Genomic DNA, 15,007 nt, shown 5'->3' on the forward strand with positions numbered 1-15,007 from the left:
AGTACGATACATTTCCATAATTTAAGATCTAAAAGATATATTTCTTTTCGCTTAATTTCTTTTTATGATATATTTCCTCTTACTCTAATAAATAAAAATAATTGAAATATTTGAAACTGCAAACAAATAAGCTCTTATTTCCAACATTAACCCTTTCGCGACGCGAAGCGCAAACGCGCGCTTATCGCTGAGGCCGGTAGTCTCTCTCGCGAGTGTCTGTCCACGGCCGGAGGGTTTTTCACTGTTAAGCCTAAATCCATGAAATTACCGAAATATCAACGCGTTGTTTAATAATATTCTGTAGAATATTTAAATGGCATATGCTTCATATTTATTTCTATAGATACTTTATTTATTTAAGTTATTTCTTGTTTAAATATATATTTTAAACATTTTATTTTCACTATGTACTTACCATTTAATAACTTTTAACATCATATATCTCAAAACTAAATATATGACTTAAAATTCTTTTTTCGTATGAAAAATTTGAAAACAGGGATCTACACACAGTCCTACGTTACAGTCCTTGCACTCATAATAACTCATTTGCCGTTTTGGAGGATTTTTCCGGGAATGTGAACAAACGAAGCATCGTCGTCTCACTTTCTCACCCGTTTCTTTTGAACAAAGTTTTGGGAAATGTCTTTCAGTTAATCGGAGTGGATTTAATGATTCTGCTGATTTTGGTATGACATTAACTTTGGGGATTTTAGAGGAATACTGAGAAATAATTTGATTAACTAAATTAAGGCGATAATTAAGGAGAGGAAGATTGTTCTTACTTTTTTTGTTGAAAAGAATATTGGCATTAAATACAGCCATATCCATGATATTAAAGAAAAGTTTCTTATACCATTTAACAGTTTTCCTGAAAGATGGATACTGAATTATGACGGCATCGCTTAAGTCTATCCCTCCCATATTTTTGTTGTATTCTACGATACACTCTGGCTTCATTATGGGATTAGATGTTGCGCGATCTTTTTTACCAGTATCAAGCAATTTTGCATCATGCATAGTTGATATCACTAGCACTTCTCGTCTATCTTTGAAAGCAGTTAAGTTCATGTTCTTTTTCTGCAAAACCAACATCTCACCGATTTTCATTTTGGGCGGCGGAAAATTTTCAGGCATTCCTTTCCTTCTCCTCATTACAGTCCCACAAGTATTTGTTTGTAGTCCGAAGAGTTCATCCGCTAATGATGGAGACATAAAAAAACGATCAATATATAAATGGTACCCTTGACCAGAAAGTTCTTCAAGTAGAGATTTCACAACTCTTTCCCCATATAATCCTAAAGTTTCCTTTAACACTGTATCCTTCCCCGTATAAATAATAAAATTGTATATATATCCTGATTTAGATTCGCATAATTTATAGAGTTTAATTCCATATCGAGATCGTTTAGCAGGGACGTATTGGCGAAATCCAAGTCTTCCTTTCCACAATAATAAACTTTCATCTATTGATATATTCCTTTCAGGGGTGTAAGCGGACTTGAAATTTTCAATTATTTTATCTAAAACTGGTTGAAGCTTTCCGATTTTTTTGGCATCGCTGCTGGCAAAATGCAAACATCGAAGAATTGCAACGTATCGATCACGACTCATTACGCTATTAAAAAATGGCGTTGCAAGCATGGGATTCGTTGAGAAGTACATTTTGATTTTGGGTTTTTTTATAATGCCTATCAAAATTGTAAGAGCAAAGAAAACAAACATTTCTTCCTCTGTGACAGGTAAATAGTTCGAAGAACGTGCACCAGATGCATCCTCAGGATATATACTTCTCTGATACAGATTGGTCTGTTCCGTAATTAATTTCATTACTGTATCATCGAAATAATGCCTAAAGAAATCAATTTCTTCTGCAACCGAATCATCCACTTTTAGTCCAGGCACTGCTTTGAATGGTAATTGTGTTAAATTTTCTACTGTGGATGACCATGGAGAAGTACTTGCTTTCGATGTACTCGGCATACAGATATCAGTAATGTCCTCATCATCACAAGATTCGCTAGATTCTTTATGATCAGAATATATTATAGTGTCACTATCACTGTCACTATCCGAATCTGTTTCAGAATCAATATCTGAAATATTTTGCATCATTTCCGCTATTTCAAGCTCAGTTAAAATTTTTCGACGCTTCGACATTCTAACGGTAAAAAGAGAAAAAATTCACGTCTACAAGATCTAACTATCCACTAAAAACTGGACCGCAAATCGAAATACCCAACGCTGTAGCGAAAAAAAAAAACTTCCCCTGCTTACTGTAAACAAATACCACGTGCGAATTTAAAGAGCCGTCATAATTCACGCCATTCGGAAACATTCCTTTCTCCTTCATTCCTTCCCCCTAAAAACCACGTGTATGTGAGTCATACTACTCTCATTTTGAGTAGAAGGTCAAATCTACATGTATCTGAAACCATATGGACATATAATGCCATCTTCTGGTAAAAATTTTAGTTTTTAAAACGTTCCAGGACACTGGCACTAATGGGTGACGGCCGGGGGTGAACGAGAAAACGCTCTTGCACGCCGGCGTGTCGGCCGGGAAGTGAGTGCGTTTCTTGCTGGCACGTACAGGTGACAGTCGGCGCGAAAGGGTTAAGAAAAGACAATTTTGACATCTTTATAATTGAAAATTTAAATTATAAAATCGTAGTTTCTATCATCTTAAGTATTCTCTACATTTAATTGCTAACGATAAATAATGTCAGCAAATACATTTAAAATACAGTGGTATATTTTCAGTTATTGCCAATTGATACAATTTTTTTTTTTTTTCAAAATCAGCATTTGTTTTAAAATTTCAAAGCTTTTTAATAATATAAAGCTTGAAACAAGTATCTATTTAAATATCATTTTTATAATATTTACTACCTAAGGATTATTTATTTTACATTAAATATTGAATTGCAGCGACAGCAATAAAATCATTATTTATGGTATGAATATTTTAACAAAATAAGAAAGTGATATAAAAACTTCAAAATGTAAATTACAAATCGTGCCAATAGATGTCGATTTAGACGGTCTTATGATTTCTTGTGGAAAAAAATTTAAATGATCAAAACGCGAAAGACACAGATGAGAAAATAATTCTTGAGTTGATCAAAAATTTCAATAAAAAAAAAATAAAGTTGCCGATGCGTTAATAGGGAATATGGCTCACGATTAAGCTTTCACATTGTAATTCTGTCTTGTATTACAAACACATACAAATCTCCCCTAAATGTACTCTTGCGGAGAGATCCGAAAGACTTCATAGGCTCTTTTCCTTACAGAGTATGGAATAATTTGCAGTAGCAATTAACTTATTTTTTAATCAGAGCTTTTGTAAATGTCATGGCAACACTTTGATAAAAGCTAATTTTTTGTCATGCTGGTGCAGATTAAATTTTATTTCTATTTTGTGCGAAATAAATTGTTGAAAAATTTGCTTAAATTATATTTTTGAAAATCCATTAAAAATAGAAATTTAATTTATAGGTCAAAACATTAGTATTATTGAAAAGATTATTTTTGGAACTTCCATATGATGTAAAAATCAATTTTGAGCTGTAAATATTTTTTGAAGTTATAGTGCAAAAACGCCGAAATTTAGCTTAATTTTTAATTAATTAAAAATTTAAAAAAAGGTGGTTCCGCTCCGAGGTACACATTTCCGACCTTCAAGGTATACACATCCCAAATTTGGTTAATACAGGTCGAACGATCTGCCCTTTAGAAAGTCAGCACACACATATATTATGCTTTATTATAAGTTTAGATATAGATAGATGGAGAATTGGTCATATAGTAGAATACATACCGGTTTATAGTACCAAGTTATTATTTTTTTAAATAACAAATTGCCAAATATATAAATTTTTTCTTTTAATTTCTTATTACATTACTTAGATTGGCGAATTTCGATAGATTGGGCCAAAATTTTTTCTTCCACTTTGGAGGAAAGCTGGCACACGGTTCTCATGTTTTACAGGAGAAATAAAGAGAACTCATTCTCGCTTCCAAGAAAAAGTATTATTATAAAATATTTTCAAAAGATCTAAAAAAACACACAGCTTCTAGAAATTTTATGCTGATCATTTTTAATAATGCTCCTGTTTAATCTATCTATATTTTTGTTTTATTAGTTTTATTCAAGATTTTAATCTTTCGTTCATGTGCATTTAACCAATTTCAAAGTATCGAAACGAAATAACAGTGGAAGTGCTATTTAATTTTTTTTCAAAACTGGTAACATAAATTGTTGATATTAGAAACAGACAAAATAAGGAGTTGAAAATCTCTTTTTACACCCTAACTTCTAAGTAATTGTAGGTAACGAAAAATACTAATGGTGTTCTTCCGAATGAGTCGCTGATTCAGAAAATTGATTCATTTTTCTATCTTCAGTATTAAGATATAAAGAAAAGAAATGTTCTCCATTGAGTTAGATGGCCCATTCATCTGACGGCTATGAATTCATCAGAAGCTTTTACAATTCTCACAACATATTCTAAGCCGATTAAAATTCCAACAAAATTACTTATCTTGTTAAAGAGACAAAATGCGCAAAGCGTTATGCGCATTTATACTGTTTATATCATTTAAGACAAGCCTATTTACACAAGCATTCGGCTTCTGGCAAGAGCAATAAATTTTTTACATTTAATCATAAAAATTACATCGCCCACTGGCAGCTAACAGCGCCGCCTATCGTCAGTTTAAAATTTTCACTTTACAGCAATAGTTATTTCAATTCTTATGCTTTAAGAAAAAGTAATAAAATGTATGAACTCACATTAAATTTCTGTACTAAAATAGCTTTGGAATTTACAAAATCCTCTCTTTTCTGATTGGCCTGTTGCAGGCGTCAAGCCAAAAACTTGTCACTCATTCGATTAATTTAAATTAAATTTTTTTTTAAATCTCGAATTTCTTTCAATAATTCCCTTTCAATTTTCATTGAACTGAGAAAAAAAAAGTCTTTTTCAACTCCTATGTTTACGCTTTTAAAGCATTCATGTCGAACTTAAATACAACTTTGAAAGTTTCAATGGTAATTTAAATTTAAAGCACTGGAATGCCGCTGAGTATACCGGATACCGCTATGTTAAAAACAATACGAAGCTTCTCTATGGTATATGGGCTGTCTTTAGAGTAATAGAGAAATATTGCCTTCCTTAATAATATGCATTTATTTCAATAAGACAGTCTACAAAACATAAACGTTTGACTACTTTGATTCGTTTGCTCACTGACATCACATGCAGCGCTGCCTAGCAACATTTAAATTTTCCCCCCAAGATATTGGATTTACAGCAAAGGTTACCACTATTCCTAAGAACAATTAACGAAACCCCTTTACGGGATACATCGACTGGTTGCTGGGTGTCTTTGAAGAAATAAAGCCATAATTCCTTTTAAAGAACTGAATTTTTGATTTTAAATTTTAGATTACACACAGATGGCAAACGCAGCGCCACCTAGTAGCAATTCTGATTCTCGTTATATAAGCACTTTTTAAATCTCTGCTATGTTTAGTTGTTAATAGTGTTTGTTTAGTTGTTGTCATGCGGTAAGGCATTATGTTTGCAAAAGGAAGTTATTAGTATTTTGAACTAATTATATTATTTTGAAATTTGTTTAATAAGAATATTTATTTATTTGAGTGGAACCTCTGTTTCTTGGCTGCTTAAAGCAACAATACAAAGTATTAAAAAAAAATGCAAATTTTAACTGTATGTTAGTAAAATATATTATACTGAATTAAGATTTTACAGATTTAAAAAATTAAGTCAATATTAAAAATGGACTAGGTCTACAGTTTAAATCGAATTTTATGACAATTTAGTTTTCTGCTTTACAATCTGTATTTTGAAATGCATTCCGAAATTTACTCTTATAAAACATGTATAAAAAGAATTGCACAAATAAAACTTCTTTGATTATTATGGCAAAGTACGAATACTTCCAGTATATCTACACTGAATTTCAAATTTAACTAAGTGTTTCATTAATGACAATAATAAATAATATTTTACGTACTATTTTAATGAATTAACTTGATAAATTAATATAAAATTTGTTTAAAATTAAATAATAGTATCAGTTGCCTAGAAGATAAAATTGTTCAGTTATATGTATGATTTTTAAATTAATTAATAAAAGTATTAAAATTATTTAAAAACTGTTTTACCATTATGGGGGATATATCGGATGCTTTAAAAAACATGACGTTTTGTCGTTGTTTATCTGCATGCTCTGTGATAGGAGTGCGCATTGTTTATTTATTTCTCTTGAAAGGTAGTAGGCTTCAGATTATAATGGGAACGCAAAATAGACCTATTTCAAGTAAATGTTACGATAAAAAAACATCAAACTTTCTCAGTTTAAGTTCATCTATTGTGATTTTAAAATATATTTCATGATATGATACTTGAATACTTGATGAATATTGATTACTTGAATTCTTAAAACGCAAAAGTTAAATATTAATTGTGTGACATCTCTTAACATTCCTAATGCAATGTTGCTTCAAAAAAAAATTGAAATCCCTAATCATAAAAAAAAATTAAAAGTGGGCATCTTCTCGTAACTATTGTAATAAATCTAATTTTCATATATCATTTTTTATTTAAAAACAAGTGAATTTATTTAAAAATATTATATTATTTAAAAAAATATTTATTATTTTTAACTACTATTTAAATAATGAAAAAAAAAAAAAAGACTGTGTCCGACTCTGTTGACTGGGCTGCCAACCGCCTTCTATTCACAAGCGCTATCCCACTACTGCACCGTGCGGGAGCTTTTGCCTGCTCCGTTTCCGACCTGAGCCGGTTCGCTCCGCCTTAGACGACCTGGTGAGACCGGGCTCCCCCAATCCAACCATATCGACACCGTGCTTAGCGCGGACGCCTGATCGACATAGAGAAGCGGAGGACAGAACTCCCAACCTCACGCCGTCCAACAGCCTAGCCCTCCTAGCAGCTGGATTACAAGACCACGCCACTGGTCTCGGGCGGTTGGTTGCGTTTTCGAAGCTTTATAAACCGAAAGACGCAAAGCAGTTCCACTTCAAAATTTGTGTAATGATATATTTCATAAATATTTTTCTTACACTTAATATGTAATAAATTAGTTTTGCAGTTTCTTTGCGTTTTTACTTCCATTTTCTTCTGAAATAATTTCCCATTTCATTCTATTCGTTATTCATCTCTATTCTTATATTGATTCGTGGCGCCATCTCTTAGGTAGATTGAGAAATCATTTTTTCAAAACCAAATTTTTAATATGAATTCAGCAAGTTGATTAGCAAAATTTTAATAAAATTTATCCATCGGAATCTTCAAAATAGTATAATATGTATTTATGCATTTGAATAATATATTTTGCAATTGACGCTTTTAATTATAGTATCATTTTCAAATTATTGTAATAGATTTCTGTATATATTAGAAATACAAAAGAATTTATATATATCAAAAATATTTTAAGGTATGGCAAAATTTTCTCACACTAGTTAATTTTAATTATATTTTCTGTCTCAAACAATAAAATTATCTATTCTTTTTTGTTTTTTTTGTAATATTATGATTTTGGAAAACAGTTTTGCTGAATGGCAATAAAGTTTAATAATTGCAGATCAATTTGGTCGTTTTTTCTAATTATTATTTAATCATTGAATAATTAAATAGTGATTAAAAAAATAGAATTAATGAATTTAATTGAAATTATCTTTAAAATGTTAAGTAATTATAATACTTATAATTATTTTTTTCTTCTAAAAATTAAATTATAATCCAAGAATTAGGGAATAAATATTTATTTCTGCATAAAAAATGAAAAATAGATTAATTAAAACTGTTTGTAAATTGTTATATTAATTTGAAATAAATTAGGAAAAAAAGCACAAAAAAAAACCTATTTTAGGATCGAATTCATGTCTCTTGTTTGAAAAGATATAATGGAATCTTGATGGTCTTATCTTGTCTTATCTTGATGGTCTAATCTTGATGGAATATAATGGTGCCTTAACCAACATTATATTCCATCTTCTTGAAAGTGGCTTACCATTAAATCTTTTGTTATTTCATTATACTACGTACAATTATTTAAACTATATACTTATACAGAAAATTAGTCTAATTTGATGGTCATCTAGTTCACTGAGAGTATCGACTGGGCTTAATTTCAATGAAATCTCTCATGTATAAATTTATACCCATGATTCTCCCAACGAAGAATTGATAAGATTAAAATAAGAATCGAATTATATAAATTAATGCCCATGATTCTCTCAGCGAAGTATTGGTCTGCTCAACATTATAATAGAATTTTATAAATTAATGATTGATGATGAATAATAGTTAAGATAATAATGGTTATTGCATTCATGAAATTTTCTAATGAAATTAAGTTCGAGAATGCTATAGCACAATTAAAAAACATAAATATCTGAATAATCTCTCATCTAATTGCACTTTGTCTTTCGATGGATTTTAATTTCACTTTCTTATTCCCTGTGCAAATTATTTGAATAATAGATAGAATCTTCCTCAGCATTCAGCAATGGAGATAAATCACACGATTAAATAATATTTGGTAAAACAATGGAGATAGTTAATTATGCAGAAAAAATGAAATGGAAAACTGTGAAAATTAGAAAAAATTTTGATAAATAAACTAAAATAATTAAAATGATAAAATATATGAATTTTGAAACACTGCAAAAAATTATTTTTGTACATTAATATTATCAGAAGTTGTCATGGAAAATTGTCACAATCTGATTTGATTGTTAATTAATCAAAATTACAAAAAAAAATAATAATAATAAGTGAATGCATTTTTTACCGTCTTTCAAATAATTGTTATGTCGAATTTTTTAGCCCCAGAGAAAATGATTTCCCTGTATAGTGTCAAAAAATGCGGCGCACATTGATTCTACTTTTTTTTTATTGGTAGAGAATGAATCAAAATCAATAAAAAATATTAATTAACAATAAAAAATTGAAATATGCTGTCGTAAATTTCAGATCATCATGTGAGAACATCAAATTCTTCAGTCACATGGTATCAATCTGATAGAAATCCGATTGAAACACATGAATTAATTGAGTTAGTAACTGCAAATTAAAAAGAGTATATATAGATTGTGAAATAAAAGCAGGTGTGAAAATCCTACAATTGAGTTCACGTTTGGTAAAAACACGCAGTTGAATATTTTGATGAATGACTCCATAGCATTTAAAAAGACTATTTCAGATAATGCATCTAATTGAATTAAAAATATTATTAAAATTAAGTGAAAACTGTACAAATAAGAAATTAGAAAAAAAAGTTTTTTTTTCTTTGTTTTAAGATACTACAAAAATTATTGTTTGGAAGATAATTGCTTTGGAAGATATTAATATCAGTTTTCGTTGTGCAGTCATAACGAATACAACTAGGCTTAATATTAATGTACAGTCGCCAAAGCTGAAATATTTGGAGCATTTTCTCACCAAATATAATCGTAACATTTTTTTTATTGCAACCTCTAAAAGCTTTTTGTTATCATTTCTGATATCCATCCAAGATAGCAATCTTTAGATGAGTTTTTGGAGATTGACAGAATTTTAACGTACCATCCAAACAGGTAGACATTCGCACCAAGCTTTAACTTTTTGTTGGCGATAAGTCACCAAATATGATAACTTTCTTTATCATTTTCTAATAACCTGAAAAGCGAAAAATTCATGCATCGAAAGCAATTAATCGCCAATTTTCTGCCCGTGCATTTAGATGTTTCAAAAGCCCCAAACCAAAACAACATCTTGTTGTCACGTGATAATTATTTGGCTTTGGAAGCTGGAAATGATAAAATCCAAAACTTTCATTGTCTAAAATCGTCTACAAGACTTAATTCAAATTCACGTGCTTAAAAGGTTTCATTGAACTCTTCTGGTCCATTCTGGTACCAACAAATATTTACTTTTTAAAATTGTTCTTTTTAAAATTGTTCTTTTTTTTTTTTTTTTTTTTTTCTAGCTGGCTGACAGTTAAGGAATATGCTTCTTCTTTGGATAATTCACTGCTTCTCTGCAGTAATTACGATTGTCAAATGTGCGCCTCTTCCTCTGAAGATAATCGATCTGAGCTACACGTTCGATGAGATGACTCCTTACTGGCCCACTCAAAAGAAATTTGAGTTGATCGTGACAGTAAATGAGACACAAGAAGAAGGATATTGGTAAGATAAGCATTCAGAAAAGATTTAATTCAAATCTGTAAATCACTGCCATTTCTAGGGTCGATAAAACTGATATTGTGATTAATGAATAATATTTTTTCATTATATATACTTTTATTTGATTTGTTGTGTAAAGATGGAATCTTTTAATAGATTTTTTTATTCACTTTCCGATTTTATAAAATTCCGAAATTTTGTAGAACTTTAAATTTTCGTCATAATATAGAAACACTGTTTGATCATCAGTTTCAAAAACAAAAAATCATCACAAGATTTTATAATAATATTGATGGACGAAAAATATTAAAAAACTAGGGGAAATTATAAAATGTTTGTGTAAACATGTTCTTATTATTACAGTAAAAAGTAGTAATCTATATTTTTAGGAAAAATATGGAAGTCGAAGGACAGTCGTAAAAGCAATATTGTGAGGAAACCTAATTTTAATTAATATAGAAAAAAATCAATGAGTTAATATCAAAACACTTACACTTTGCAGCGTCCATACCATAACCATGACAAAATCGATAATTTGTAAGTCTTTTGAAATAGGCTTATATTTCCAGTTAGACAAAGAACCCGAATGTCGTAAATTTTCTTTTGTTTAAATCAGTAGAATGCTGATAAAGTTATAAAGCCTACACTTTTATATATACCACCAGCCCTATTAGTTATGCGTAGTACAATATTCTTAACACACTAATATTTTAAAGATATAAAATTATATTCTCTCTTGATCAAAACAAGAACTCCTTTGACCTCTATTCTCGTCCTCCTCTACTCCTTTTTGACCAATTCAAATATATGTCGAATTCATATCATTTATTAAGATATGAATCTTTGAATTTCATCACTTTAAGTCAATCAAACCGGAAAGCGTCAGGTTTGATTACTTCATCACATCTTACTCGTTTGGAGGATCCGTCTTGCATTGTTGATTGGCGATCTAGAAACAATTTTAAGCCGTCCAAAATAGTAATATTCAAAACATCAAAAATCGCTCAATTACAGCAGCGGAGTTAGACTTTTTCTTTTCAAAAAATGGTGGCGTGTTAAGAATGAAAACACAACTGAAAGAACTGGAAACTATATAAAAAGTTAGGCATCGCTATTTTTCTTTCTCGCATACGTAGTATAGAGAAAGCATAGTAATCGTCAACAAATTCAAAATCTATATTTCGACGGATACCGCTATGTTAAAAACAATACCAAGTCTCTTTATAGTATATGGGCTGTCTTTGGAGTAATGCAATAATGCCTTACTTGGCAATATGCATTTATTTCAATAAGACAGTCTCCAAAACCTAAACGTACGGCTACTCTAAGTTAATTCTGATTCGTTTGCTCACTGACATCACATGCAGCGCCGCCTAGCAACATTTAAATGTTTTCCCCAAGATATTGGATTTACAGCAAAGGCAACTACTACGCCTAAGAACAATTAATCAAAACCCTTTACGGAATACATCGACTGGTTGCTGGGTGTCTTTGAAGAAATAAAGCAATAATTCCTTTTAAAGAAATGAATTTTTGATTAAAAATTTTAGATTACGCAGAGATGACAAACGCAGCGTCACCTAGTAGCAATTCTGATTTTCGTTATACAAGCACTTTTTAAATCTCTGCTATGTTTAGTTGTGTATCATCATGCGGTAAGGTTATTTATTATGTTTGCAAAAGGAAGTTAATATTTTGAAGTAATTATATTATTTTTAAGTTTATTTAATAAGAATATTTATTTGGGTGGAGCCTCTGTTTCTTGGCTGCTTAAAGCAACAATACAAAATATTTTTTAAAAAATGCCAATTTTGACTGCATGTTAGTAAAATGTATTATACTGAATTAAGATTTTACAGAGTTAAAAAAAAATTAAGTCAATATTAAAAAAGGACTAAGTCTACAGTTTAAATCGAATTTTATAACAATTTAGTTTTCTGCTTTACAATCTGTATTTTGTAATGTATTCCGAAATTTACTCTTATAAAACTTGTTTAAAAAGAATTGCACAAATAAAACTTCTTTGATTATTATGGCAAATACGAATACTACAAGTATATATATACATTGAATTTCAAATTTAACTAAGTGTTTCATTAATGACAATAAAAAAGAATATTTTACGTACTATCTTAATGAATTAACTTGATAAATGAATATAAAATTTGTTTAAAATTAAAAAATAGCATCAGTTGCCTAAAAGATAAAATTGCTCAGCTATATGTATGATTTTTAAATTAATTCATAAAAGTATTGAAATTATTAAGGAAATGTTTTACCATTATTTCTGGGGAATATTTCGGATGTTTTAAGAAACATAACGTTTTGGTGTTGTTTATCTGCATGCTTTGTGATAGGAGTGAGCATTGCTTATTTATTTATTTCCCTTAGAAGGTTGAAGGCTTCAGATTATAATGGGAACGCAAAATAGATCTATTTCAAGTAAGTGTTATGAAAAATCAAACTTTCTCAGTTTGAGTTTAACTATTGGGATTTAAAAATAGATTTCGTGAAATACTCGATCAAGATCCGCAACTACTGCCAAAACCAACTCAATCCTCATATCAGATATAATGAAACATTCAGGCATACTTTTTTGAAAACTTGAAATTGTTTATGCGTGCTCTTTAGATGGCTTTTTTTTTTTTTTTTTTTTTTTTTTTCGTACTGTAACAGAGCAACAGAAGGAATTAAATATAAAGTTCCGTTTTCAAACGACATTACTTTGAAGTTATCTACAAAACTATAGTTCAGATATCTAGGAAATTCTTTGTAGGACATAACGAAAGGATAAAATAAAAATAATAAAAAAATTAAATTTTGTCACCAGAGAAAATTTTTTTAATGTATAACACATTTATGAATTATTTTATGTTGATTCCACCATATTTCTGTCCATAAGTCTCTCATTAAATTACATTATTCTTAGAAGTTAAAATCCGACAAATCGGAATTAAGCCCATTTGTCACTTTAGTTATTATTAGAAATAAATCTATATATGTGCTAATAGATACTTATTTATCACTGTTTATTAATAAATGCATTCAAAGGAATTTTAACCAATTGATCACTCCGGCTACTACTGACATCTAGTGAGGAAATTTTGAAGTTTTTGTAAATAGTTCAAATTTTATCCACCAGTTGTCTATTTTAGCTTAATATTTGAAAGAAAATTTACTGTTTTTATTGAATCTGTATCTGTATTCAAAACTTAAAAATAATACATTAAACATGACTTTTTCACTCGTTCCTTTTTTTTATATATACTATTAAGAAAGAATATTAGTTTATCTAGACAAAAAAAGAAGAAGAATTTCATTTTGTGCAAACTTTGATTTTTAAAAATTTCTAATTAAAAATAAATTTTGAAGAATTTGATGCAAAATTGCACCTTTAATAATCATAATGCATTTTTTCTTTAATCAGATTTACGGTACATTATTTTTTTTAATTAAGAATAAATTAGAGTTAGTGCTGCAAAATGATCTTACTCATTGTGAGATAGTTGGTAAATTGTGTGTGTGATCTTTAATTGCCACTTAAACACATGGTTCATCTTGTAAAATCATTGTAATATGATGCGAAGGAATTCCATTGATATGAAAGAAAGTATATTTATTTCACCTTTTTTCAAAACTTGCAACATAAACTGTTGATTTACGAAACAGTCAAAATTAGAACTTGAAAATCACTTTCTAGTTAGTATCATGCAATCAACTGCAGTTATGGAAAAAACTTTAAAAACAAAAGTTATTTGTTTTAATAACGTGCTACTTTTGTTAATTTAATTAATTTTTTTTATCTTCAATACTAAGGAAGTTATAGCACAATAAAAATGTCAGCATCTCCCCTGAACATTTCCAACCTTTTTTGAGCTATATGGCCCACCGAAACAATTCTTCTTTCACTTACATTTCTTAGAACATATTTCAAGGTGGCTCAAAATAACGTGGGCAGAGGTGTTAAATATATGCACGCACACACACATATATATGTGTGTGTCCACTTATTGGGAAAGGCGCTTAATACGATATGATTATTTACTTGTTGGAATCAAACGGTAACCTTAAAATATATACAAGTTATACCTGCCTTCATATTCCCCTAGCATATCCATACTGTAATTGTGAGAAATATTGATTACTTTAATGTGTCATTCTTAAGACGCAAAAGTTAAATATTCATTGTGCGACATCTTTTAACATTCCTCATGCGATATTACTTCAAAAAAAAAAATTGAAATCCCTGATCAGAAAAACAGCTTAAAAGTGGGCATCTTCCTGTAAATATTGTAATAAATCTGAATATATTATTTTCATATATCATTATTTTAAATTTGCACAAATTTGTTTAAAAATATAATTACTTATTTTATAATTGAAAAAAAAAGACTGTGTCCGACTTTGTTGACTGGGCTGCCAACCGCCTTCTATTCACAAGCGCTATCCCACTACTGCACCGTGCGGGAGCTTTTGCCTGCTCCGTTTCCGACCTGGGCCGGTTCGCTCCGCCTTAGACGACCTGGTGAGACCGGGCTCCCCCAGTCCAACCATATCGACACCGTGCTTAGCGCGGACGCCTGATCAACATAGAGAAGCGGAGGACAGAACTCCCAACCTCACGCCGTCCAACAGCCTAGCCCTCCTAGCAGCTGGATTACAAGACCACGCCACCGGTCTCGGGCGGTTAGTTGAGTTTTCCAAGCTTTATAAACCGAAAGAAGTGGCACACATCTATTTCAAATTGATAGTTTTGTTAATTTTTTTAGAAATTTT

At 30.0% G+C, this 15,007-nt stretch overlaps 1 protein-coding gene across 1 annotated transcript; it reads right to left on the reverse strand.

The window, feature by feature from the left end:
* Positions 1–462: 462 nt before the first annotated feature.
* On the reverse strand, positions 463–2,160 carry LOC129956709 (piggyBac transposable element-derived protein 4-like). The gene has a single exon (XM_056068643.1). It carries the CDS (start codon positions 2,158–2,160, stop codon positions 463–465), a length of 1,698 nt encoding a protein of 565 aa, XP_055924618.1.
* Between the last annotated feature and the right edge of the window lie 12,847 nt (positions 2,161–15,007).

This window comes from Argiope bruennichi, chromosome 11 (assembly GCF_947563725.1).
Source record: "Argiope bruennichi chromosome 11, qqArgBrue1.1, whole genome shotgun sequence".
NCBI lineage: Eukaryota > Metazoa > Arthropoda > Arachnida > Araneae > Araneidae > Argiope > Argiope bruennichi.

Bases quoted from the DNA above. Each gene is read 5' to 3' on its own strand.
- LOC129956709 (XM_056068643.1), bottom strand. From the start codon at position 2,160: ATGTCGAAGCGTCGAAAAATTTTAACTGAGCTTGAAATAGCGGAAATG.